Source organism: Hippocampus zosterae, chromosome 13 (assembly GCF_025434085.1).
Source record: "Hippocampus zosterae strain Florida chromosome 13, ASM2543408v3, whole genome shotgun sequence".
Classification (NCBI taxonomy): domain Eukaryota; kingdom Metazoa; phylum Chordata; class Actinopteri; order Syngnathiformes; family Syngnathidae; genus Hippocampus; species Hippocampus zosterae.
Window position 1 is genome coordinate 7,715,827 of NC_067463.1, and position 27,332 is coordinate 7,743,158.

Genomic DNA, 27,332 nt, shown 5'->3' on the forward strand with positions numbered 1-27,332 from the left:
TTATCAAAGCGTATCATGTAGTTTATGCAGAGTTTATCTTAGACACCTTCTGCAAAGTAGAGTTCTTGTTAACGCACAATGACTGCACGTGTATGTGTGTGTGTGTGTGTGTGTGTGTGTGTGTGTGTGTGTGTGTGTGTGTGTGTGTGTGTGTGTGTGCGGTCTGTGTGTGTGTGTGAGTGTATGTGTGTCCCCTATGTCAAAGGTCTCTTGTATGAGCAAATGAAGGTCGAAGGTATCAGTTGGAGTGTCATTATCACTGTGACTGCAATTACAGGCCATCATGTCATCCTATCTCGACTGAGTGATAAGCAGCATGTAAATCGCAGCTAAGGTGGTTCACATTGGGACATTTTTACCTCAATTGAGACAATGAGAATTTGAGGGGGCTGATTCCAGTTTTGTTCAATTCACAAATGAATTAAAAGGAAAGGAACATTTCCCCGCACCAACTCATATTTCCAAGATGGCCACACCCATAACACCCGGCTTCTGCTACAAAAACATTTCAGTCCGTGAGATTGAGAGGTTGAAGACTCAGAAGGTAAGTATTGTACAGTGATGCCTTGATTTACAAGATCCGAGCCATTGTTTGACCGATTTTCATGCTTTGAACAAAAGAGGCGTCAAGCTGTTCAATGGCACTTCCGGTTAAAGCTTACTGTCAAACTAAACATAAAACAAATTCACACTGTGTATTTCAAACAGCTAATGCTAATTAGCATCTATGATGCGCCGTAACCCTCGGCGCAACACGGAAACCAATTGATTCAGAGACAACATGTAGCTATTATTGTAATAGCAATATAACTGTATTCACAGTCAGACTGTGTACTACGGAATTTGTCCTTTGCACAGAAAGTCGCATTGCATTGTGGGCGGTGGTGGCCATTTTGGGCTAGCGGTATTCATGTCAAGAAAGCTGTGTGGTCATGTTAACATTCGAGAAAGGAAAAGCAATTTAACATGGAGATATTTGACCACAAGGCCATGCTAACACTATCACCGATAAGCTCTCATAACATGGCCCATGGTGAGCTATCATTTAATATTCGCTGGCTGAGACCTCGGGCCGCCGCTATCTATCGGGCTAATCATTCCGTGGATGAAAGACTTCACCACTGACAGCACTCGCCGATTCGGATGTGGTTGGAGTCCGCTAGCTGGCCGTCACTCTCTTTCTGAAGCGAGTGCTTAGCCACTTAGCCACCCCCCCCCTCCCCCCCAGGTGATGACATAGTTAAATACAATATAAATCCGTTTTAATTAAACTTCAATGTACACTGTGCTGCTCCTTAGAGTGTGCGTGCCTTGGCCACCTCCCTGGAACAGTATAATACAGGCATAATAATAATAATAATAATAATAATAATAATACATTTTATTTATAAGCATCTTTCAAGACACCCAAGGACACTTTACAATAACAAAAAAAAACAAAACAATGCAGGTTGAGCATATACAGTACATACAGACATCTTAGCTCCTCAGGAAGCTGCAGTAATTCTTTGGAGAGGATGAAGAATATATGCCTGTGAGTATCGTTATATTATGTCTCTATATGGATTGCACCACTACGCAACCATCGGACCGTGGACCAGCACATTTGGCACTGGACTGTACAGAATGAGAATTTCTGTTTTGTTTTTGAAGACCAGAATAAACTCTCACCCTCGTTTATTATTCATTTATAAATATCTTAGAAAACTGCTACTTATTCTAAAACAGTAAGCGCTGCATTGTGACACAAGAAACAGGCCCCTTTATGTAAACATCCTTTGCATGTTTGAACTGCTGCGCCCACCTTTTTTTCTGCTGGCTGAAGGCGTCCAATGAGAAGCAGCCGCGGGGTTGTACTTACCTGAGAAAGCGTGAGCTTTACACGGCCACATCAGCACTCAAGATAGATGAGCAGATAAGAGTGCTTTGAAAAGGAGGCACGCTTACAACCCTCTTTTGCTTTGCTGCAGAGTCAGAAACCCCGAGCCTACCTCGGTCACCACCTGTGTTCACCCTCATTACCACGAGTGGCAGCACCACCATGACTTTCAACGGAAACTGGAAAGTGGACCGCAACGACAACTATGACAAGTTCATGGAGCAAATGGGTATGCGAGCAAACTGAAGGATACGACTGGAATTCTTGTCATTATTTGGGTTTGGGTCATGGGATGCTATTTGGGCCGAAAGAAGCAAGTGTAATACTGGGAACAATACAAGTTTTATAGATAGGTGCCTTTGTAAAATGTTTTTTGTTGTTTCTTTCTAAAACGGTTAATTTTGCAGTCTTTTTTTTACTTGATGTTTTTTTTTTAAAGTTAATATTTGTTAGAATTTCAACGTGTGCATTTTTAAATATCTAATTGTCAGTTTTTTCATCATGTGCTTTTCTTTTGAATTGCTTCCATCGGTTATTTTATGTCACAATTTTTATGTTCTTCTTGAATGAACAAAATCTATATTTACATCTCTCTCTCTTGCAGTGTCATTTAAGTGAAAAACAATAAGAATAAAAAAAGGAAGAAGCCACACACAGCACCACTAACAGGTGTGCATTGACAGGTATCAACATGGTGAAAAGGAAGCTTGCGGCCCACGACAATCTAAAAATTACCATCGAGCAGAACGGAGACAAGTTCCACGTGAAGGAGAGCAGCAATTTCCGCACCCTGGATATCGACTTCACCCTGGGGGTCAACTTCGAGTACAGCCTGGCTGACGGCACCGAAGTCTCTGTGAGTAAACGAAACGGTTCACCGAATGTTTGTCACTGCTCCGCCTCCAAATCGATCACGTCAGACTTTGAGCCTTGATGGCTGCAAGATTTGATTTGTTTACAGATGAATATAAACTGCAACACAAAGCAAGGGTCTATATTAAAGTCACACTTGTGGCCCTTATTATTTTCTGTTTTACCTCATTTAGGAGTCACCTCGGTTCATCTGTTTATTTTCATTTAAAAAAAAATCTAATGTGGCCCTTAATCAGAAGTTTTCCCACACGTTTTCCTCCAGCTTACCCACGACCCGAATAAAGATGTTGAAAATGATGTGCGGAAAAAAAAAAAAACGAAAGTTAAACCTGATTGCAGGGCTCATGGGTGCTGGAGGGTGACACGCTGAAGGGCACCTTCCACAGGAAAGACAACGGCAAGCAGCTAACAACCACAAGAATTGTGCAAGGAGATGAGCTCATACAGGTGGGGCCCCTTGAACCACTCACACACACACACACACCATTCACAGTCTGAGTCTAGTGAAGTGGCATCTTTGTTTTCTACCCACAGAGCTACAGCTATGACGGCGTGGATGCTAAAAGGATTTTCAAGAGGGCTTAGTTTGAGTGAACCTTGCCAGGGGGTTACAGACAATTTTGTGTGACTTACCGCATAACTTGTACAAAGTGCACTGTGTGACATGCCTCAGGTATGTACGCCCACCCCCACCTCCCAGAAAACAAAAACATTAAATTAATTGCACTGGATTTGGACTTTGTCGTCATCAATAACTCTTAACATACTCTCCTTGTTTAAACGTAAATCAAGCAGTTCAGTCAAAAACTGCCATAAAGTCCCTATATTTGTTGCAAGTCTGTTTTGTTCTTTATGTTAAAGTGATATGTGCAATGGATGTCGATGCTAGCAGCCATGCAAATGGCTAAACGGCGATCGGGAAACTGGTTTAGTAGCATCATCAGTATTCTGTTTTACTAATATTCACGTCTCTCAGTCCGTGGTTCTTTTCAGGTTTTGGTGTCAAACATTCCCGGTAGGCTTTATCACGCAACTGTGATTTTAATTGTATTTGTGCTCAGTTTTTGCCGTTTGCAGTTGCCTGGCCAAGCAAGACATCAGTCTAAGAGTGTGAAAAGTCATGATTTCGTTGAAGTAGCTTACCAATGTCAAGGAAGTATATCTTTGTCGTTTGAAATAATGTGTATACCTGGGGGAGGAACTAAGGCGGTGTTGTTTTTGGCAGTCGGCAGTTCATCGGCTGAAAAAGGAAGACAGGGGAAAAGTGACACATTCTCATAGTGACACAGTCATTTATTCAACAGTAATAAATAAAAAATAAATATTTATTATCTACAAAAATATAAAGTGCAGACAGATTCTGGATGTTGTTTTCCCGAAATGGTGATGCTACTCGCACTGAGATGTGATCCACATGTACATACAGTACAAGGCAGCATCGGCCGCTACCACGGAGAACCACAACTGCACGTACACGAGGTCAGTGTGTGTGTGTGTGTGTGTGTGTGTGTGTGTGTGTGTGTTGATGAAAAATGAGCGTGATTACATCTCCAAACTGTTGCAGTAAAGACTGATGTATACGTATGTCCTCAAATAGTGGCCTTCGTTCCAGTACCCTTCCCGTCTCGATTTGTCGCGGGTGCACTGTCCACCAAATAAAATGAACGCCTCCCCCTCAACTAAATCACAGCTCTATTTTACTAGTCATATTTCCACCTCGTGCTACATTTCTGTTTTACACGCTGATTTGGGTTTGCTTTCGTAACTCGTGGCGCATCATGGTAAATTCAAACCAAAAGAAAATAAGCAACGTGTCAAACTAATTTTTGTCATGGGTCAAATTTGATGGAAAAAATAAAAGTTAAAAAAAAAAAAGAACAAACAAATCTTTCGCTCAAAGTCAGCTGGGATAGACTGTGGCTCACACTAATGAAGAAAAACACGATGGAAAACGGACATGTGAATGGGTTCCCAAACAGTGGCTTGGAACCAAAAACCTTTGGTCGAATTTTGGAGGCTATGCAAGTAAAATGCACAAAGACTTGTCATTTACTTTATTGATCATCATCATGAAGGATATAAGATGTGTTTTTGACAAAATGAGGCTGGAAATATCCTTCAAAAAGAGGTTTCAAGCTGTTTACTGCTACATCAAGCGCATGGCTTTGAATAGTATAAAATGGGGAAAACACGACAGGGAAATGTAATAGCAATTCATGCATCTATGAACTATCTTCATGCAAAAGCAATGCATCTATGCAGTGGAGTCGCAACGGCTATCTGAGCACAATCTGTGCGGTAATGCAGCAGTCGGATCATGTAACTGTACTCAGTGGCATATAGTCTTTATCCTCTGTGAGGAACGACTAATATTAATTGCCATGCTGAGAAGCAAAGGGGGTTAGAGTCGCCACTACAGTATATCCATCTGTGTGTCTTATATGCACCCCCACCCCAACAATATGCATTGTGGGAAAAAGTGTCACAAAAACAGTTTCATTGTATTTGATAATGTTATAACTGTATGCATTATTTCTAATTGAAGAACAAATTAATAGCATATCCATGAAGAATTATGTCATGATGCAACAATATCTCCAACAGATCTCTCCTTCCTCAAAAAAATAAAGCCCACTACTTGAGGAAATACGGTAATAAAACATCATGTGACAGGGGACCAAAAAAAAGTCCAACCTTTGGATGTTGTGAAACACAATGACTACTCTAAAAACATTTCAGCTTTGGCGCGGTGATGTCATTTTTGCCAATGACTGGCTGGCGAGTAGACGCGCTCTAGAGAACGTATGGATGGATGACCGTTTGTTTTTTTGCCGTCACATTGGTCGCCCGTTAGTGCTGCATATTGGGGAGGGGTATGGGGGAGGGGGAAGTTCTGACATCACAACCCGCGCCACGGGGCCTCCACACCAACAAACGTGGTGTCACTCATAAAAATGTCAAGGCACTCGTGATGCAACGGAAGACACGCCCAGTGTACAATACGAGAAAATGGAATCGGATTCTGTACAGAGTGGAAGGAATTTGAAAGGAAAAAAATAAAATGTCATAAAGGTGCTCGTTATCAGTGTGCCTAACAATGGCTCGAATAATCCACTAAAACAACACAAAGGAACAATCCATCCATTAGTATAAGCACAACAGCACAATCAACTCGCTTGAAGGCATCCTTGAGTCATGTCGCACACTCTCTTTAGGTGATTGGGAGGGCTGGGGCACATTTATATGGTGTGACACATCTAAAATGAAATATACACCATCAAATAATTGTAGTAACTGTACAATATAGTATTATGGCATGATAAGGTACAGACCAGGGATGAGGTTTGTCTTCAAAATACTTGAAGAAATGAAGAAGCACTACACAGGACAAAACATTTGCTACACCTGTAAAGTAATTCAATATAAATTTGATAAATTCTTGAGATGCAGCATGTCATTTTCAAGGAGGTCTCATTATTCCGTCAACATGTTTAGTCCATTTAATAATATGTTTATTAGTGTGGTTGTTGTTGTGTATCACCTTTTTTTTTCTTCAGTCATTGCCGACGATTGATATTGTGTCATTTTAAACAGCGTCAACATTCATCATAATATACACGCAGTATCATTAGCCAAATAGCTGAACATTGGTCAGCAGCAAATTTGAATCCCTAAATGTATTTTTGATGCTCATTTCAAAAATGCCTTTTTTTTGGTAGCACATCAGGTTTTTTCAGAGATTTTCATTTATTATTATTATTATTTTTTAGCTATATAAGCTTGCGCAAGACGGATTTTACCATGCGTTGTAATTTATTGCTATGATGTTTCGGAAAAACATTCATGCCCCCATGGCCTCGTGCTGACCTCTTTACCTTGGCCCTCAGGAGCTTTGCTGAAACTATGGCACAATATCCAACCCCCAAAATGAGAACATATTTGCCAACAACTAGGCACAAGACTAGCAAACAAGAGCACAGGAAAAATAACTCAGGCAGTGAGAGGATTCAGCAGGATGCAGAATGAGCAACATTTCGGGATTCAGCAGGATGCAGACTGAGCAACATTTCGGCACGACGGGTCTTTTTTTAAAATATCTTTTCAAAACAAAATAAAAGTTCACACATATAACAAATAGTCTTGTCTTAAAACTCCATTACGAATGACAAACATAGCAGCTGCGGCTAAAGTCAGATTGTTTACAGTGCTAATGCTAGTTTAGCATTGCTACTGCTGCAATTTTGCAGCAGCCGGACATACATTCTGAATGGCCATGCTTGAGAATTGCGCTCGAGCATGTTAGTGAGGGGCGTGGCTGTGGTCGAGGGCGGGGATTAGTCAAGAAAGGCTACATTCAAATCTTACGAGCAGTTTCAAGAATGCAAACGCCTCCTTACTAACTAGAATAATGCCAACATTTTTGGGTGTAATTTTGTTTGGAACATTTTTTTAAACGTTTACAAATTTAAATGTCGATAGTTCAATAACACAGCAAACAACCACAATAACAAAATATTATGAAATGAATAATTCAGCTACTGTGTCAATCAAAACAGACGTTATTATATTTGTAAAAACTTGGTCTGGCATTGTATTTTTTTATTTTTTTTAATTACGGCCATGAGTTATTGGGTCCCCTTGAAAGGTCCTTTATAAAGCTAAGTAAGTAAAATAAAGTATAAATCTTAATAATAATGTGTACAGGTGTATGTGATGATGCATCCACACGTATATTATTTTTACATACGTTTTGGGATGCTACAGATCTGACAACATTTTAACATATGTCAAAATAACCATATCAACTTAATGCATAGTATAACTCCGGACAGTTTCGAAGTCTATTATTTGCTTCGTACGTTCATATTTACAACAGATGCATTCGGATAAACAAGAGAATCAGAACATTCAAGTGTTTAAAAATAACAAACAAACAAACAAAACAAAAAAACCCCCAAAACGGTTTGACTTACAAACATCAATCGGATTAATACGTTTCAATAAATATTGGATAGTTTATGTTGTTTTGGACTATTGTCATGCTCATGCTTCTGCTGTAACAAGCAAGCTAGAAAGACTTGGTAAAGGCCACATGCACGTTTGGGGGGGAATTTGGGGGACATTGTGGGACTTTTATCCCAGCGTGATGTCGGATTGGCATCTGAATTTCATTGGTACCATTCAGCCAACATCTTCACACCGAAACCATAAGTAGTAGCATTTAATATGTGAGGATTGGGAGAAGAATTGAGAGTCAAACACAAAATAGGCTGAATCGTTTGTGGGCGGCTGGCATGCAACTTATGTGTACGTATCCCCACTTGGGAGGCCTTTAAATCTGCTTTTAATTGCTTCAAATATCATTGGCGGCACTAAAAAAGAAAAAAAAATCATTAACGATGCATTTGCATAAGCTTCTGTCACTCATTAACACTTGGCAGGTCATTAAAAGAAGCAATAAGTGGCACCAGTTTGGACTAAGTACTAAGGGCGTATGTCCGAATGTGACCTGCAGAAGGATTTGGCCAATGTTTACGAGTTTGCCATCATAGACCATGAGAATTACAACAATCAATGTAAGCGTATTGTCGACGCCACTTTAATTTCAGATGATTCACAAAAACTTAACTTTTTGCTTTATTTTGGGAGTTCAAAGTGCTATCATTGTGAACGTAAGCAGCATTTGACTGCATTTATGGCTCTTGCTGTCTTGACTTGTGTCTTCAAGTAAAAGTAAAAGTAAAAAAAAAAACCTCCAAATGAAGTTCAGATGTTCTAGTAGGCTGTCTTACAAGCCATTGTCTCACTTATTTTAAGTCTCCTTTAGAACTGATGGTCATATTTGCTATTATCCTCCTGTTAATCGCGCTATCCCTCATCAAATGGCTAATTTCGCAATGTTAAACTTTCTATTTTTCTGTGTTAATCACAGATCAACACTTAAATCACAGTCTATTCTGATCGTGTATGAAGGCGTCGTCATAAAATCTGATAACGTTGAACATGCCGGGGTGCCTTCACAGTGTAGTATTCATTCAATATGTAAGATAACTGCCTTCAGCGTTGATGATGTAAGCCTCTTCGGTGGGAACACATGACATCATGCTGCCGTGTCAAGACAATTGTATAACAAGTTTGTATCGAAATGGACCAGCAGTGTTCTGATCCACTTCTGAGGGCTATTACAACACAAATTTTGTTTATCAAATTATGCATAACGTGTCTAAAATAGGATTCAGTGCAAAACTGTCCAGAACTTGTGGAAGACAAGTGCGTGTGTGTGCAAAAGAGAGCGTTAATAATGCCTGAAACAATAACATCTTTCATCTTGAAACAAGGCTACACTTATGATGATATGCTTGCAGCCATAAATTCCACTCAGGATGGAAATTTCACTCTGGGATGGACAAAAATGATTTGGACACACCTCACGATGGATGAATTAAACAATCGGGGGTTGTTGTTCTCTTCTTGAATCATAATTCATCTGAATTGAGTTACACACACTATACCGATTTTTACGTCTCGAGTGATGTTTTAAAGTTTTGGATGTTTGAGTCAACGCACATATCAACGAAAAAAAGTGTTGGTTTCCTGCCTCTGATGAACTTGTTGGTGAGTACCCTTCCTTAAAGAAGACATTTTGGACAATTCTAGGTTTGGAGGGAACCGATATGATGGAAAGGCAAGAACCAGAAAGGCATGCTTGGGTGAGTGTGAATTTGAGATCAACAACATTTAGGACAATAATTGTAGCCAGGTCCAACAAACATATTGACCCCCCCCCCCCCTCCCGATGCCTTATAGCAGCACATTTTCACTGCCCGCAGGTGTTATCAACATGGTGTGCCAACACTTTTGTCCACATAGTCTATTTCAAACCTCTGTAAACTCTTTGGCATCCATTTTCAATCTCATATGACCGCACAGTTGATGCATGTAAAAAAAGAAAAACAAAAACAAAAAAAAAGAGTAGACTCATAAAAAGCCTCGTTCATCCAGACCTTTGGCGCTTACTGGGTTCCATTTCGCGGTGGGATTATTGCTTGTATTGCCTGGTAACAAATGAATGAAGGCATGTAAATAATCACAGCCATTGGAGAACTGTCGTGACACTGTACCTTGAAGTTCCAAAGCACCAAAAGTTTTATAATTCGTTCTCTAGTTGCCCCTCCCTGCTTTAAGTTTTCCTTAGGCGTCAATGTGAATGGTTGTTTGTCAAGAAAGGACCTGTGATTGACCAGCCCAGCGTCTACCCTGCCTCTAGCCCAAAAAGTCAGCTGGGATAGGCTCCAGCTCCCCCGCGACCCTAACGGGGACAAATGCCGTCGAAGATTTTCTTTTGAAAAGCATCGTAATGGAAGTTCAGACATCCAAAATGACAAAACGGATTGTGGGAGAACTTCAAGGTACCACTGTATAATGTGAGTGTCAGAAAGAACTTACTTGATTCAGGTTTGGCTTTTGACACATCTTGCGTGTCAGTAGGGAGGGTGTGCGAGGCGTCCCTGCGCTCAGACGGGCCCACGGCTCGCGGCACGGTGGCCGACAGCAGCAGAGGCCGCTGGTTGTGGTACTTGAGACGGTATGTTTCTGTCATGCAATTGTCCACGTTGAAGTATGTGGTGAGAGAAACCTCCTGAGTGTGAGGCGCCTGCTCCGCTCGGTAACCCGCCGCCAGTCTGTCGTCGCTCTCGCATGACGACGGCGTGCTCCTCTCTGGGTCCGAGCCCGACTTGGAACTGGCGTCCGAGAAGGTCCGCAAGCCGGAGATGTCGGGCTTCCTGTGGCGAGGGCTGGCCTGGAAGTGTTCTTCGAGCATCCTGGGGCGGAACACGGCGTCGCTCGTTTCGCTCTGATGAGGGGAGAGTCGTTGGCCGGGTCGAAGGTGAGGCGAGGCTGAACCCGAGGTGTCGAGCTGGCGCTGAGGCTCAGCGGCGGCATTGCCGGCGGGGTAGCGGTACGCCAGGGGGGCGTGAGGACACTGTGGGTCGGAGGCGGCGGCATCGCTGGAGCGATAAGAGTCTCTGTCCTCGAGCTCGGACAGGGCGAGGTCGTCTGAGCTGTTCCACTCGGAGCTGCTGGTCTTGGTGACATGCCTGGAGGCCGCGCACTCCCCCACGTGGCCTCGACCGCTTGTCAGCTCCTGCTGCTCACTCTGCCTGTTATCCGCGGCCACGCACTCCCGCTCGCAAGGTTTTCTGCAAGTACTGGACGTGTACTTAGATTTGCGCCTGCACAACAGTCAAAAACAATGACATCATCGTACCAATTAAGAGAGAATGTCGTGACGTGAGAATCCACAAATACAACTCGGTCCTTTTTCAATTCTCTACTTAGAGAAATTGCATTTCATGGTGCATATACTGTATCTTGGTCTCGCTATTTTATATGAAAACCTGGCATTTCAGCAAAGGCAATTATTTTTTAGTCCAAAACATGTAACATCACGCCACCAAACTAAATTGGCAACTACTGGCCTGGCATGCCTCATACAGTGTTTTCAGACATTTTTTGCAAATGATGTAACAACATAATCATTAGTAGCCTATGGGAAAATTTCCATGATCCCAAAAAATATATATATAGTATTTACGGGTAGTTATAGTCGTGTCAACAAAGGCTCAAATCTGAAAACTCTCCAGCAGAAATTTTTAACATACTTTGGATAACAGAAGGTCTTTGACAAATTCAGTCTTCATTTATTACTATGACCTGGATGATAAACCATCTAAACAAAGCAGTTTATGAGTCTGTAATTAGCTAATAAAAATACCTTGAACCTGGACTGCACTTAAGATGTGAATGTGAAACCTGGTCATGGTTCTTTCCCTGAGGTTTAGCCTGATGTTTACCTGCAATGGAGGAGAGGCAATGCATTATATTTACAAGTACAAAGGACTTTAACAGGATTAAATGCCAAACTTCATATAACTGGGTAGTCAGCCCCCCCCCCCCCCCCCTACACGGACACACGCACACAGACTGTAATTGACATTTGTACAGACAGCTAGCTAGCTCGCTGGGTAGCTAGATCGATAAATACAGTAATTAGCTACCGAGCTAGCTAGAGAGATAGTTAACTCGCTAGCTAGGGAGCTAGATCGTGAAGTGTTTCCTCCCAACTACATATAGATTAGACAGACAGACAGACAGACAGACAGACAGACAGACAGACAGACAGACAGACAGACAGACAGACAGACAGATAGACAGACAGACAGATAGATAGATAGATAGATAGATAGATAGATAGATAGATAGATAGATAGATAGATAGATAGATAGATAGATAGATAGATAGATAGATAGATAGATAGATAGATAGATAGATAGATAGATAGATAGATAGATAGATAGATACGCTCAATCATAGCACACGACAGAAGAGACACAAGGTGGCAGCATCAGCAAGGTGTGAGTCTCACTACACTCGCAAACAGCTGGATGTGAAAGTCAGCACCGGCCATGTGGCATGCTGAATTCCAAGCCATTTTAAAAATAGATGTGTTATTTTTTTTCCCCCTCCATGGCTGTTGCCCTGCAGAGGTCCCTGCCAGGATAAAAGCTATTGCTCGGCGTCATCGCGCAGCAGCGGGAAAGATATTTGTGACGGTGCCAGCGGCCGTGTCCAGCTGTGCTTTCTGCATGAGCTCTGTGGGATTATCATCAGATTAAAGGCTGCTGGGTGAGGAGGTTAGAGAAAGACAGTCCAAGATAAAATGCCAACCTCTGGCATTCGCTGCATTTTCATTTCCACAAACTGACTGTCATTGCAAGTGCAAGATATCACTTCACTCCTGTGTTCTTCTGCAGATTATCAAGAAATCCCTCATACGACAGGAGTCAAATACTGCTAAGTGAACGTATTTCCACTTTATGGGTACTAAAACATTTTATGGTGCCAGGAAACGATGAGGAGGGCTTAAAAGAAATACTTGGAACATACCATTGTGTGACGGTGAGGACATTACGCTGGATTTTGCATCACCTGCCTTTTCGTGAAGCTGGCTGAAAGTAAAAAACACAATTGACAATGAAGTTGTCAGCATAGGTACGCACCAAATAATGAGTGTCATGAGGCCAAATACTCAAAAGTTCAAAATATAGTATAAATTTTGCACCAAACTATGATATGTCATTCAGAATATGATGAATGACTTGTTAGTCAGGACTGTATTGTGGAAATGGGCTGCTAATATCGTTAGATGTGTGTCCATTACATTTTAAGTAACACAAATTTTAAAAACTGCTTTTGAGTGACAATGAATCTTTGTCACCGTAAGTGAAGAAAGTGATGCTATTTTTGGCCTGTGCTAAGATCAATTCCTGTTCTAAAAACAAGATTTCGGTGTGATATATAAATAACACTGCTTTCTCCAAACAATAAAATTCACAGGCAGGAGCAGACACACAACAGTGAGTCCAATCAATAGAAAAAGTGTGGCATAAAGCTTTTAGGCAGGCTACCAAAAACACTATTAATATATTGATTCAGCGATTGGCTGGCAACCGATTCAGGGTGTCCCCCGCCTACTGCCCGAAGACAGCTGGGATAGGCTCCAGCACCCCCCGCAACCCTAGTGAGGATCAAGCGGCTCGGAAGATGAATGAATGAATATATTGATTCATTCATTCATTTATTTTCCAAACCGCTTGATCCTCACGAGGGGTGCGGGGAGTGCTGGAGCCTATCCCAGCTGTCTTCGGGAAGTAGGCGGGGGACACCCTGAACCGGGCCTATCAATATATTATATATATATATATATTAATTTGAATCCATTTATGATTAAATGCTAAACCTAAAGATAAAAAGCGCATCATCGCCCGGGTCAAGGCAAATGCCGCAACGTCTCGTGGATGTGCTGGTTGATCATTTGGCTCATACTGATGAGCAACCTTGTAGTTTGTAGGATGGCTTTGAAACAGTGGCTAGGAAGTGATTCCAAACACGGGGGCCAAGCGTTTCTTACCTTTGGAACTGGGTTTCCGTTGTGGACCTCTGCTCTTTGACTACAAAGCCGTCGACGCCTGGCGAGTCAGGATTGGTGGATCCGCTGCTGAGGCGGTCGCTGCTCTCGTACCCAGACTCGGTTCTCTGGATGGTCCAGGTGTCACTGCGCAGAAGCGTCTTGGCGCCCCCCGTTAACCTGCCGCCACCCCTCTGCTGGGTGACCCTGCTGTCCGACTCCACGGAGCTGTGGCTCTCCGTCTCGTGACGCTGCTCATCCTCGTAAATGGTCATCAAACACTTCTGCTTGCGATCCTCCCTGGTGGTCCGTGCGTACTCCCGCTCGCGCTCCCTACTTTGTTCGGCGTGGGCCCGTTCAGTCTTGGCGCATCGAGGGCTGTCGTGTTGCTGTTGACGACGCTGCTCGAGTTCGTTGAGTACAGTGTCCACGTTTAGCACCTCACGAACGGGTCTCCAGGTGGATTTGCACTTATTTCGACTTCCAGCACTCCCCCCGTTTTCCCACTGATCCTGGGGGCTGTCCTGATCGGAACGACCGGGCGAGAGATGGCTTTTCCTGCCGTGCCCTGCGGCTTGTGTGGGTCGGAACTGCCCACGTGCCTCCCGACATGGTCTGCCCGAATGGCTGGCTGACTTCTCATTGCGGGCGTAGCTTTTACACTTCTGCTCCCTTGGTCCATTCTCAGGGGGAGACGAGGATCTTGTGTGGGTCATGTCTGCGGAACAAATTCCTGATCATTGTTTTATTTTGTCATTGGAGACATACAGTGTTAGGCCATTTTCTCAGAATTTAAAACAGCCCTCAGGAATGCTTTTGTTAAAACATTAAGTACAGTACCGGCTACTCTACTGTTTAACACTTCTAATGCATCAGTTAGATAGACGGCATGAAAGGGGCTTTATTTATTTATTTATTTAGTATTATGTTTTTAAAAGGAGCCTTCATGTCCTGACAAGATTGAGATTTGGAGCAAAACATAAAACAAATATTATTAAATGTATAAAAAAAAAGATTTATGTTGTTCAAGCTACAGAAAGGAGCTCAAAGAATCATTCACTTAGCGAAATATACAGAGCCTACCGAGGACTAACTAACAGTAGCTTACCATACTATTTGTCACCAAACAATGCAGATTTCCCAAGTGAGGTAATCGCCGCGGGCTCTTTCTTTTTCTCCTCCAAGCTGCCATCATTGTCATGATTTGGTTTGGGACCAACAGGTGGCACTGTAGGGCTCTCCCTGCAGCTGCACACCTGTCGGTCGTTATGTAATTAGTGCTTTAAAAGGACTCCCAGCCTGAGCAGACGAGCACTCATTGTCGTGTCATTGTTTGCGCCGGGCTACTGTCATGTTTGTTTGTTGCTCTTTGCTTGCTGCTGTCATGTTTTTGTTCCTGTGAGTTTTTTGCCACAGTCATGGTTTTGTTTTGCTACTTTGGATTCGTTTTGTTTTCAGGACTTTGTTTGTTTAGGATTTAGTTTTCTGTTTTAATACAATTCATCAAGTACAACCTGCTCCTCTCTCGTGCCTGCTTTTTGGGGTCCACCATAACCTTGCTACGTGACAATCATGCTTTGCATTTTGTTGGTGCGTGTCGCTGCGCGGATCTCTGTGGCTTGGGTTGCCAAATTGGGTGAACATATGAAGGTGAGATGACCGTGTGTTAATTTTGGCTTTTCGCCTGCAAGTCTAATGAAACCTGGGACTCAAATTATTTTCATCATTTATTTAATTTCTTTTTGAACAGTCGTTCAAAAAAAAATTCAGTTGCCAGAATGATTCACAAAAAGCTTCATTGGGGAGAACTACACTATGTTCAATTCACTTTCTCCCAAAATATGACGGAATTCTTGAATTTTCTTTCATTGACCTCATTCAGGTACAACACTGCTGCTTAGCTCTTGGGTTTGTCTAGTATAGCTGCTAAGTTATGGGCGAAGAAACTGTGTTGGGCTGCATGAAATTATTTAAATCAGCTCAACTATTGTATCACAAAAGAGGCAAAAATGTTTTTCGACATCGACGGCTCACAATGATTTTACTTTTGAGCTATTTGTACACCGGCATTTAAAATGTAACGTTTCCGTCATGACTGCCCTGGAATGTTGTCATCATAACAAACTATATCAAACCATGCTGTACCTCTGGCTTGGGAGGCGTCGATTCTCGTGTTCACACGGTCCTTTTTTGTAGTGTCACCGACTCTCAGAAAATTCTCCATAAAAGCTTCCTGGAATCGGTTTTGACTGAGGGGATTTTTCACTGAAGAGGGGAAAAATAAAAAGTCCGATAAATGTTCGGCTCACTTAATGATATTGTTACTCGGCCCTAAGCATGTTCTTATTAACCTGCTTAATGTGTTTGCGTGCACATATTGGTCAAACTACCAACAAAGCCAGTAACTTGGCATTCCCCCCCAAAAAAAGGTTTATACAGAGGTGCCGTTATTCGGCTGACGTTTCACTTTGACTTACGAATGCAAACTTGAGAAACGACTGCTGTTACGGTGGTGGCGGACTCGACTCAATTCACGGCAAGAGCAGTTTGGCGGTTATTTTTCGTACATTTCCTTCAAAAAGATGCTTTAAGATGTATATTGTCACTCAACTAAACAAACGATTTGTTTATTACAGTACACACTGTGAACCAAACCATGACTCAAAGCCAAGGGACATATCGAACTATGATTTTGGCATAGCAATACACCTGAGTAAACATTTCTTTGATGTCAAAAAATGTTCACTGCATAAAGCAGGATGACATGAGTGAGCATCTGGTGCACGTGGAAATACTGTAGATCCAGTGAGCCACAAACGTAAGCCTGAAATATTTTCTTCCTACTAAATAAGAGCAGCACACAATACAACACACTCACCTCCTTCCTTTGTGCTGTGCAGAATGATTGCATAATGCAGGAGCCTCATTAGCAGAGTGAAAAATGCAAGAGCATCATTAACCCGACTAAATGTACTGACGCTTTACCCAATGTGCCTGTGGTGTTTTTTTTTTGTCTCCCCTTTTTGCAGCATGAAGAACTATACAAACTTGTACACTAAAGTGCTAATGTTTTACCACTGTCACCTAGCTTGATAGTATGATGCCAACTACAATCACAATAATTTATCAATGTTCAATCAATACCCCTCTGATAGTTGAAGTACAAACTTAGCATTATTATCTTTGTAAAGGCGTAATATTTGATACGGCTCTGTATTCATTTGATTGTGCAGCTATACGATATGTATTGTCAATATCATTCTATTTTGGAAAGTACACGGCACATACTGTAAATGGTATTAGAAACAAAGAGCCTCTGACTTACACATACTCTCACTAAAACAGGACTCCAGGCCCATTTCAGTCAAAGTGCCCGGGTGCCGCACTAAAGCAAAACAATCCATGGGAACTGGCGGGACTCCATCGTCAAAACAAACGAGCGGTGAAATAAAGCGTGGCCAAACATGTGAAATGTCCATGCAGCGGGCTAAGAAGAGTGAGAGCGCATGAGTAGTACGCTGTAGGGATTAAGCAGGAAGGCGTGGGTGGTAATCTGCGTGCAACAGAGGCATCATCCTCATGTCGTGTTCAAACCAGCACACATTAACCCAAATCCTGAGCACAGCCACAACTCTCCATTTCTAAGGTCCCATCAGCATTTTCTTATTGTGATGAGGATTTTGTTGATCCTTTCAAATCATTATTTGGCTTGAATTCATTAGAAGTGCCCTCGACCCCCTCCACTGTTGTCAACATCTCAATTTCATTTATTCATTCATTCATCGGCATGCATCAGGGGCTTGGCTATGAGGGTGAAAAAAATAATAATTGCAATTATTTTGATTGATATTGAAATCACTATGAATAAAAATGATTATTTATTATTTGACAATAAAGTTCAATTCAATTATTAATTACGATGATTCATTTATTCAACTACCAAAACTCAATTACTCAAATCGACCATCATAACCTCATGAGTATTCATCGGTGCACGTTGAATACTTTATTTTAGGGCTCTCTTCTTTTTGTCAAGTACAAAATGTCCTTCTAGATATTATGTGAAATTCAAGCCTCTTGCATTTTCATTTCGCTGCAGCTCTTCCTTTGCTAGAGTACATCTTTATACACATTTGAACTGTGAATAAGCATTTCCCTTGTCTCCTTATGATATTTTATTTTTATCTGATTTTGTTGTTCTTTTATTTTCACAAATCTTGGGATTTACTGAGCTAATCTGGGACTTTAGGTATAAACGTGCCATATCATGTGGAAAGGTGTGTTAATACAACAATAAAAAGTCCTTGAATCCTTGAAAACTCAACATTAAATAGAACTTGAAAAAAAACAACAACCAGAAAATAAATCAGTAACAAAAATAAAATAAAAATATACTGTACACACACACACACACACACACACACGAAAACAACTATCAATGCTGGCTGTACTGTGCCCGCATTGGCCTCTTAGGGGCAGCATGGTACTATGCATACATGGAGTACCACCACACTTAGAATGAGATAAGAAGAGTACAAGAAGAAAGTTACGATGGAGCTATATTACTATAACTTGTTTTTCACAGATTGAGAGGAATACACTATGTGCCTTTGAGTATTGTTATATGACCTGTGTGTACATGTCGCTCCGACGTTTGTGTGTGAATATTCGTTATTTGATGGACTGTCACTCCCAGAAGTCGATGCTATTTTCTTGCTAGCATGTCAATGGGATTTTACATTGACTTTAGCCGTTTGGCGGAGCCCATTCAGTTTTGCAGTAAACTCCAAATGGGGTGTTGTTAAACAGTTTAAAGCACACTCAGGGAGGGTAAAATCACAGTTGCAAGCTTGCTACAATTAAGATGGTGCATTCGTGGATACTTTTGACAATGTTAGGAACTTGCAAATCTCCACAATTCCATTTTCTGAGAGCCTTTTTTGTGTGCTTGGGTCGGCGCTGCTTTGGTGAAAATACAACACTTACCGGTACTACCCTATCGGTTTATTTCCTGATACGTGAGGTATTTATTTGAGGGGAGGCGTTCTAACTGAGCTCATTCATTCATTCATCTTCCGTACCGCTTGATCCTCACTAGGGTTGCGGGGGGTGCTGGAGCCCATCCCAGCCGTCTCCGGGCAGTAGGCGGGGGACACCCTGAATTGGTTGCCAGCCAATCGCAGGGCACACATAGACGAACAACCATCCACGCTCACACTCACACCTAGGGACAATTTGGAGTGTTCAATCAGCCTGCCATGCATATTTTTGGAATGTGGGAGGAAACCGGATCACCCGGAGAAAACCCACGCAGGCCCGGGGAGAACATGCAAACTCCACACAGGGAGGCCGGAGCTGGAATCGAACCCGGTACCTCTGCACTGTGAAGCCCACGTGCTAACCACTGGACTACCGGGCCGCCCTCTAACTGAGCTATTTTCACAAAAATAATTTGACAATCATTTGTAAAGTGTGCTAGTAACATTCTTACCCGTCGTCTCACCATTGACGTGACCTTTGTATCGAGGACACATGGTGGTCTGCCTTGGTGCATCCTCGTTAGACACAGGCGTCCCCTCGGGATTAGTGTAAAACAGAAGAAGTGGCTGAAAATGTCCCCTGACGCATTTAGAAGCCACATCCTTCCATTTAGAGCCAATCTGGGAATAAGAACACTTGGCTTTAAGAGCAATTAACTCACTCAGTGATGATGGATCGCTAAAAAAAAAAAAAAACGCAGCAGAGGCCCTCACCTCTTTTACAGTGGCATCATCAAAAAACATCCATTTGGAAGATTTGGTGTGATAGGCGAAGGCCGAATAGTGTTTGCTGGAGAAACAAATCATTCCCACGAGATGGAGTTCGCTGCGCTTGGCGTTTTCATCAGTGACACGGTTGAAAAGCTAAACAAAGAGAAACATATTTACATAAAACTCACTTTTGGCAAGAGGCAGCGTACACCATGTACTGGTCATCAGCCAATTGGAGGGCACGTTTCTAGAGTACAAACAAGCACTCAAACTCACTTCGCACTTTTGTTGTTATTTGGATTGTGTTTTCATGTTTTTGAAATTCATTTCAGATCAACAGTTTTGCATCTCTATCAAGTACAGAAGAGAAAAACCACGGTGATCTTCTTTAAAATTTGTAAGCTCATCATGCTCAGTGCACTAGCATCTTTCTCTGTGTACCAAACAGAATAACCAACTCAACAACTCGTTTTAGGGAGACTTGGTTTGCTGGCATACTTCGTAACAACTTACACCACACAAGTTCAAGCGCGGGCCGAGTGAGCGGATGACATCGTCCGTCAGATCAGATTGCTCTGCGTCCCATACGAATCCGATGGTGACTATCTCCGGACAGTTCATGAGCACCCGACGGATCTTGATGCTTTGACCGCAATTTCTCTGAAAAAGATTGTCACAATAAGTGCGAGAGGAATTCAAAAAGCCTCAGAATCTACAAAGGATATACGGTGTTACCTCAACATTCGACCAGCAAAATCAGTGGTACAAATCGGAATTTAGCTAAAATGTCAGGGACAAATTGCGCATGGCACTGAGGTAAGTCTTCAGTGTACCTCCTCAAAAATGAACTCAACATCACAGTAATGTTGTATGAGATTGTTTTGTTGTTTTTTTGGGGGGGGGGGGTTCAGTCAAAGGCACCAACAACCACATTTTTCTGTGTTTCCAATAAAAATAAAAACATGGAATATTTTCCACGACTTTATCTATTGGACAGGGATGTGATGAATACTACAGAACTCCTTTTTTAAGTATTGCCTGAAATCCCCCTTAAAATGGAGGTCAGCAGGCATCACTCAAAAGTCAGTTTGAACTTTGACATTCAACTGTGTTATATAATTAAAGCATTAAGAAAATAATAATAAAGCACGACCTCTAAACTATGCAGTGTTTGGGATAGTTGGAAAACTTGTGGGAGATAATTACCCTGGCTTACCATAGCGGCCGTAGTTGGGGCAAGCTAGCTTCGTGTTCCTTTTATTCGTCCAAAGCTAGAAAATCTTAGCTTTTTAAAAAGAGAGATGACAACAAAACCTAAATCTATCACTCACGGCAGCACAATAATAGCAGTTTCTGCCGAAAAAAAGAAAAACATCTCCTTTTCTCCACTAAAACAACAGAAGACGGCACCTGCAGCAGTAACAAATCCAGATGAGACAGAAAACAGAGGCTAAGCCCTTCCTGCTATTTATATCCTAACACCAGTCTGGCACGATTTCCTTCCTCCAAGTGCACAGAGAACAGCATGTGCTCTTAAAAGTTCACTCATTCATCATGCCGTGAAATGTAATAAGAAGATGTGGAAGCGAATAAGCTGTTGCACAAAGTAATTGATGCCATTTGTTTGCAAAAGAAATTGGAGTAAAATGATCATGAGGACGGTAAATGACATACGGGGCAGCTACGCAGGTCGCCCGTGTTGTTTGCCGCCTGCAGCAATTCTCCAAACATGTCTGACCTGAGACGCTCGGTCTTTGCCATTGTGCGGTCCACCTGTTGGCTGTGCATAGGCAGAAAGGGACATTACAATCGTGTTCTTTCATTCCTTTTAAACATTTTGATTATACTTAGGTGTGGTATGTTGGCTGTGATAGGTTATAGAAAGTCAAGTCCCCACCATAGAGCAGTGGTTGAAACATAGTGTACCAACTCTGTGAAAGGGTGGGGGTCCGACGACGCACCGCAACAGCGACACACAAACTGCAACAGCAAACATGCATATGCATTTTAAGTGATACATTTTAGAGTAATCCGAGCAGGGGTGGGGGAAAGGGTGGCACGTTGAATAGGCAGCATACTTGCTCATAAAGCATCATGGCAAATTTCTGATGGGTGATGCAGGATTTGGAGCTGCAAGAGTCGGTGGCCGTGTCTGAGACGATGTGCAGATGAATGCGATCCAGGATATTCTCCTATGGTGGTAAATAAACACAAACAGAGTCGAATTTAGCTGGCAGTGTTACAGATTAACATACCGGTAATTCCATAATTCTTGTATGTGTTCTCTATGATGTTCCTACTGACCTTCTCCTGTCTTTTCTTTGCTTTTTCTGTTCTATGTCCTTTTTAATTATCAATTATACTCGATGGGATTTCTCAAGAAAAGGGAAATTTTATCTAAATACTAACAGTTAGTTAAAATGTTTATTTTTATCTGTCATCATCATTTATGTGTAGTTTACTTAGTGAGAGAAAGTAAGTTTAAAGTACAGGAGTTGTTATGGGATAAACTCTACTTCTTGTAAGTGGTTGGTCACCTGCCAACTGTCTTAGTATATGATTTTAGAATCGGAGCCAAAGGTAAGTGTCAACATACGAAGCACTCGGCAGCGTCATCCATGAGGCCGAGTTGGAAGCGTTGTTCGTCTTTGAAGGTTTCGGCGAGGGCATTACGCAGACTGTCTGATGGTAGCACACGCTCACGACTCTGCTGGAACTGGCAAAATATGCTCTGGAACCAAACAAAAACGAAACATAAATAGAGCCATTAAAAAAAAACAACAACAACAACAACAAAAACCCTTCACTTTAAAATACAAAGTAACTCTGACAAACCTTCAATGCGCAGAAAATGCAGGAATCGCCCAGACAAAAGTGCCCTGAGAGGTGTCTCAGACTTCTCCTGAAAATGTCCAGCTGCCAAAGGACCTGGGAAGCATGGACACAGTTAAGAAAAACAACCCTTAAATATAGAAAAAAAAATGCACTTGAATAACGATTTAATTCAAATGCTTGACCGTTGTATTTGATATTGACCGCTTAAATATACAAAATGTATATCTTTTGCAATAAAGTAAAAAAAAGACACTTCAATCACTGGCCCAGTTTACAATATTGAATGTGGCGCCTTCACATTCAGCTACTGACTGTACAATTGGGCTGTGCATGAAGGTAAGGGGTTTTAGTGTTAAAAATGAGACACATTAACTGAGGTCATGAATACATTAAAAAAACATGCCATTTGTACCTATGGTGAATGAAAGTAAGAAAAGAAGAGCCAAACCCAGAAATAAACAGCTAGCTAGCACGTATCTTCACGAGCTACAGCCGACAAACTAGCTAGCTTCAAACCAGCTAAGCTAAAGCTAGTAAACTAGCTAATTTGTAGCTTTTCAAACATTACAAAAATGATTAGTGTTCACCTGAACAGCACTGTTCAAGAAGCAGCTATTCTGCCCAGGTTCGTTCAGGAGGCCCTTGGTGAGAGCCAGAGATAACATGCTGCCCGGCTGGTAAGACTTCTTCAGGCCTCCTCCTCCTCCAGGCTTCTTAAACATCTTCACCCATGCCATGGAGTTAGAGCCTGCAGCTGGAAACACATAAGCAGACCTCTTAGAAAGAAAGGTAAGAAACGTTGCAATAGTTTTATGGGGATTTAATTGTATTAATCGTGGTTGTTTTAGTATCCTGTGGTCTGTAGCTATAGATATCTGCTTTTAGCAGCAGTCACCAACCTACGGCACATGGGCCTTACATGACCCCATAAGAGCATTTGATCTCGGGGGGTATAATTTTGTTTTTTAAAATATTGTATCTTTGGAGACATTCAACAATTTTCAACACTTTATATTGGTTCAGAATTGGTCAAAATAACAGACCCTTATTTATTAAATTCACCAAATGCGGACCGCGCCAACGTTTTTTTATTTTTATTTTTAAATCAGATTTATTTGTGCTGCCATGTAACAAATGGCCCAAAGATCTATACTGGACTGCAGACCAGTGATTAGGGATCAATGTTTTTTTTTTTTTTTTAATATCCACTACACAATACACTGAATTAACAGCCCAACCATTTCGGCACTATTCCATAGAATTTATAAAACTCGAAATGTAATTAACACTTGGAAACTAAAGGAAAAAAAGAATGCCCTTGCCCTATGTGAGAGTGGATCGACACTGAAAACACTGTCTTGATAGCATTTCACTCATTTTACATTTTTTCAATATTTTGGAGGGGGGCGGACTATTTTATCAATTACCCGAAAAATGGATGGAACACCAATAGTGCCTCATTCATTCTGTTGATTAATGAACAACCGAATAGAAACTTCTTTTCTTCAAGACCGAGGACCAATGTGGCTGCTGCATGCATTTTTGACCAAAGAATGATTATTATTATTATCATCATCATCACTGTATGGCACCATAAGCAGAAGTGGATATTAATTCATGTTGGACACAGTTTATTTCATGACATCACTAATCCAAATGAATGAATCGGACACATGCCAGGTAAATTATCACGTCCTCTACCTTCTGCCGACTGCGGGGGGGACTTGCTGCCATTGGACATGCTGGGATGTGGGAGCTGGTTGGTCTTTGGCTCCATCCATCTCATCACCACACTCCTGCCGAGCGCTTGGTTGAAAACATTCTCTGCCTCAGCCACAGGGCATCTTCATACATGCGCCTCCACACATTGAAAGGCGATGGGTCTGAAAGGAATAGCAACCATTAGATACGAAGGCAAAGACAGAAGTGGACTAACTACTGTCCAGCCACACCTGGTCCCTCAACAAACTCTTGCCTTCAAAATGAAATGCGTCAGATACTGAATGTCAGATGGTTTCACAGAACATTAAACAATGAGGCATGGCACAGAGGGAAGACGGCAGATAGTGCTGATTGTTATGCAAAAAAAAAAAACGTAATCTCTTTGGTCACATCTGCAGAATGCCAGAACATGGACTCATCAAAATACGGATATTGGGCAAAACTGAAGGTGGCAACAAACGTGGAAGACCTAAGAGAGATATGCTAGATGAAATCAAAGGATGGTGCCAGAAAAAAATGTCTGACAAACTAAAACAATTGCGTTGGACAAGCAGAGGACATTTGGTGGACTCCTCTACTGACACCTACGAGCAAGTAAGTCAAAAAGATTTTAATGTACTACAGAGTGATACAGTACTTGCCCCCTTGGTGGATAGTTTCCCGCTTTCATATTTAAGATCATTAATTTTTACTAACTACGCCCACGCCTGACTATCACATGACATGCTCAACAAGAAATCACTTCAACCTTTCCAACAAATGAAGTTTACAAATTCAAGAACAGCTGATAAATAAAGTAAATGGCATTCATCAGTCTTGAATGGGGTACAAATGAAGCCATTCCGAAAGATTTAGGACTCCAGTGAACCAGGGTGAGAGCCATTATCCACAAATGGAGAAAACAGACAACAGGGGTAAACCTTCTCTGGAGCGCCCAGCCAACAGAAATGAGGGGTGACTGACTCAACAAGGAGAACACAAAGGAAACCAGGACAACAATCTAAAGAACTAGAGGCCTCGCTTGCCTCAGTTAAGGTCAAAATAGCATTCATAGCAGAGATCCGAGGCCAAAACCACTCTTGAGCTTTTTGGAAGGCATTTGTCTTGTGTCTTGTGGTGAAAATAAAACACAACATTTCAGAAAAATATCATCAAGCCAACAGTTAATCATTGCGGTGGTAGTGTGATTGTTTTGGGCTGCTTTGTTCATCCAGGACCTAGATGACCTTCACATGTTTTTGGAATCATGAATTCTGCAAATTCTGAAGGAGAACGTGTCCTCTGGCCCACAGGCAGAACACAATCCAATCCACAGCAATCTAAAACAGCAAATCAACTTCTAAATGGCTTTAGTTTTTGGAGTGTGGTCTGGTCAAAGTCCGGACCTGAATCCAATTCCAACTGACACCAATGAGGGTTTTACACATTAAGGTGGGGAAACTATGCTAAATCCTTTTCACTGAGTTCTTGGTGACACTAGTTGGCAGCACAGTACTACTTTTGTCTAAATTAAGCCTTTCAACTTTGTTCAACATAGCTGAAATTTTTTAAATACCGGTAGATCATTCATCTAGAATCAGTCAGTCAGTGGTAAGGAAAAGCCCCTTTAAAAATGACAATAAGCTTTGCGCTGGAACATTAATCTTTTACGGACACGATGAATTATCACTTTGATAGGATGACGAAGGGGAGGTCCCATCAATCATAATAAGGAAACGTTCTATTCCAAATTGTATTTTTGATTTATGGCACTCTGTGGTGGAATAAATGCAAATATAATGAATGAATAAAATATTACCAAAATACATCTAAATGAAGAACGCAAATGAATACGCATTTAAAATAAAATAAATACAAGATAAAATCAGTTTTACAAAATCTCAAATCAACTTGAAATTCATTTTAAAATGTAAACAGGGCAAAATCCTAAAAACGTGATTGTCACGATTTTAACTTTGCCATGCAAATTGAACCCATAATTAACATGCCGATTCCACCCATTAGTGGTCCCGCATCTCAATTAAACGAATAATCACTGTGTTCATTATGTAGGTCCATAATTAAAGTCACCCTTGAGGGCCAGTGCCCCCCACATGTTTTTGTACTGTGCACTCTGTGACACCATGTGATGTCGTTAAAGGGAAAGGGAGATGGGGGGGGGGGGGCAATATTTACACATGTATGACATAACAACCTTGCTTTGCCTTCCCCCCTATACATTTGCGTTGAAAACATGCACGCCGCTCACGTGTGCATTCTAAACAAGCTGCAGCTTTGCAGGAGCGTGCAGCCCGCATGGCAAAACAAACACACACAAAAAAACGTGCCGCAACTTGCACGGCAGCTCATCGTAGCAAAAACAAGAGACGTGCAGACTTACCTTTGAAACCAAAATTGCAATGCAGGACCTCCAAGGTGGGATACCGGTGCAAGAATCCAATCGGTTCTTTTTCTCTTTTTTTCCTTTCCTTTTTTTTTGCGCCAAATTCTGTGAATCCAGCGCGGGGCTAGGAGTAAGACAGGCGCCTGCTGCAGATACGTGCAGCGCTATCTGTCATAGTGCACCATTGGCAATCCCTCCGACACGCAGGGCTGCAGTCTCAACCCTCTGCTTGGTGCCCGGGACACTTTAATTTCGCTTAAAATTCCCCCACGCCCACCCCCCCTCCTACCCATCCCTTCTCTTTCCCCCCTCCCCGCGTCGGTGTGTGAGTGATAAACGAGGCCAGTGATGGTTTGTGGCCAGAGTGTCCGACGCGGATTAGTGATGTTTGGAGACTTGGGAGGTCTCCGCCCCTAGTGTAGCCTCAAGTGCACTGCCGCTATGTGCGCACTCCTCCTCGCAAGCCCCCTTGCATGGCATGGCAAAATATCTCGTGTGTGTGTGTGTGTGTGCGTGCGTGCATGTGTGTGTGTGTGTGTGTGTAGGAGCAGGAGGAGTAGAAGGAGGAGGAAGGTCAGACTTGCAACTTGTCATGATGATGATGAGAGAAGACATCACATGACTGTGCCCGTTTCATAATCATGCAGCAGTGTGGGGACTAAGCCCTCTCCACATGCCTGTGCTTTGTGAAGGCGCAAATGCCAGGTAACGTGATGCTATATTTAGAATATTGCAAGTCAAATAGCACACTTGACTCATTTCCCTCCCTCTGTTAAACATCTCGCATCCGCTCTACATTGAATAAAATAACTGTTATTGTTGAAGCCATCCATCCCGTTTTCGATATCGCTTGTTCTCAATTTGGGTGTGGGGTGAGCTGGAGGAGCGCTCATTGGAATGGTCACGGGCTCGTCGGATTG

General features: G+C 42.1%; 2 protein-coding genes across 3 annotated transcripts; one reads left to right on the forward strand and one right to left on the reverse strand.

The window, feature by feature from the left end:
* Window positions 1–1,902: 1,902 nt before the first annotated feature.
* fabp2 (fatty acid binding protein 2, intestinal) lies at window positions 1,903–3,483 on the forward strand. Its single transcript, XM_052083440.1, has 4 exons — window positions 1,903–2,108; window positions 2,563–2,735; window positions 3,092–3,199; window positions 3,287–3,483. Exons 1-4 carry the CDS (start codon window positions 2,042–2,044, stop codon window positions 3,335–3,337), a joined length of 399 nt encoding a protein of 132 aa, XP_051939400.1. The 5' UTR covers window positions 1,903–2,041; the 3' UTR covers window positions 3,338–3,483.
* A 63-nt stretch (window positions 3,484–3,546) lies between these two features.
* usp53b (ubiquitin specific peptidase 53b) lies at window positions 3,547–26,906 on the reverse strand. Of its 2 annotated transcripts, none has more exons than XM_052083439.1 (17): window positions 26,410–26,906; window positions 24,009–24,190; window positions 22,895–23,061; window positions 22,308–22,400; window positions 22,069–22,203; window positions 21,551–21,664; window positions 21,370–21,452; window positions 21,147–21,252; window positions 19,986–20,132; window positions 19,476–19,625; window positions 19,226–19,382; window positions 15,868–15,987; window positions 13,726–14,440; window positions 12,702–12,763; window positions 11,529–11,607; window positions 10,199–10,986; window positions 3,547–9,807 (listed from the first exon to the last, which is right to left on the reverse strand). In XM_052083439.1, exons 2-17 carry the CDS (start codon window positions 24,091–24,093, stop codon window positions 9,731–9,733), a joined length of 3,078 nt encoding a protein of 1,025 aa, XP_051939399.1. In that variant the 5' UTR covers window positions 24,094–24,190; window positions 26,410–26,906; the 3' UTR covers window positions 3,547–9,730. The 2 variants fall into 2 exon arrangements, with proteins under 2 accessions (XP_051939399.1, XP_051939398.1); XM_052083438.1 differs by having other exon boundaries at window positions 19,214–19,382; window positions 26,410–26,905.
* Between the last annotated feature and the right edge of the window lie 426 nt (window positions 26,907–27,332).

Bases quoted from the DNA above. Each gene is read 5' to 3' on its own strand.
- fabp2 (XM_052083440.1), top strand. From the start codon at position 2,042: ATGACTTTCAACGGAAACTGGAAAGTGGACCGCAACGACAACTATGAC. The intron at 2,109-2,562 runs GTATGCGAGCAA...GTGCATTGACAG, and splicing joins CAAGTTCATGGAGCAAATGG to GTATCAACATGGTGAAAAGG. The intron at 3,200-3,286 runs GTGGGGCCCCTT...TTCTACCCACAG, and splicing joins AAGGAGATGAGCTCATACAG to AGCTACAGCTATGACGGCGT.
- usp53b (XM_052083438.1), bottom strand. From the start codon at position 24,093: ATGAGATGGATGGAGCCAAAGACCAACCAGCTCCCACATCCCAGCATG. The intron at 14,441-15,867 runs GTACAGCATGGT...TTTGTTCCGCAG, and splicing joins CGACGCCTCCCAAGCCAGAG to ACATGACCCACACAAGATCC. The intron at 11,608-12,701 runs GTATGTTCCAAG...CCTCCATTGCAG, and splicing joins GTCCTCACCGTCACACAATG to GTAAACATCAGGCTAAACCT.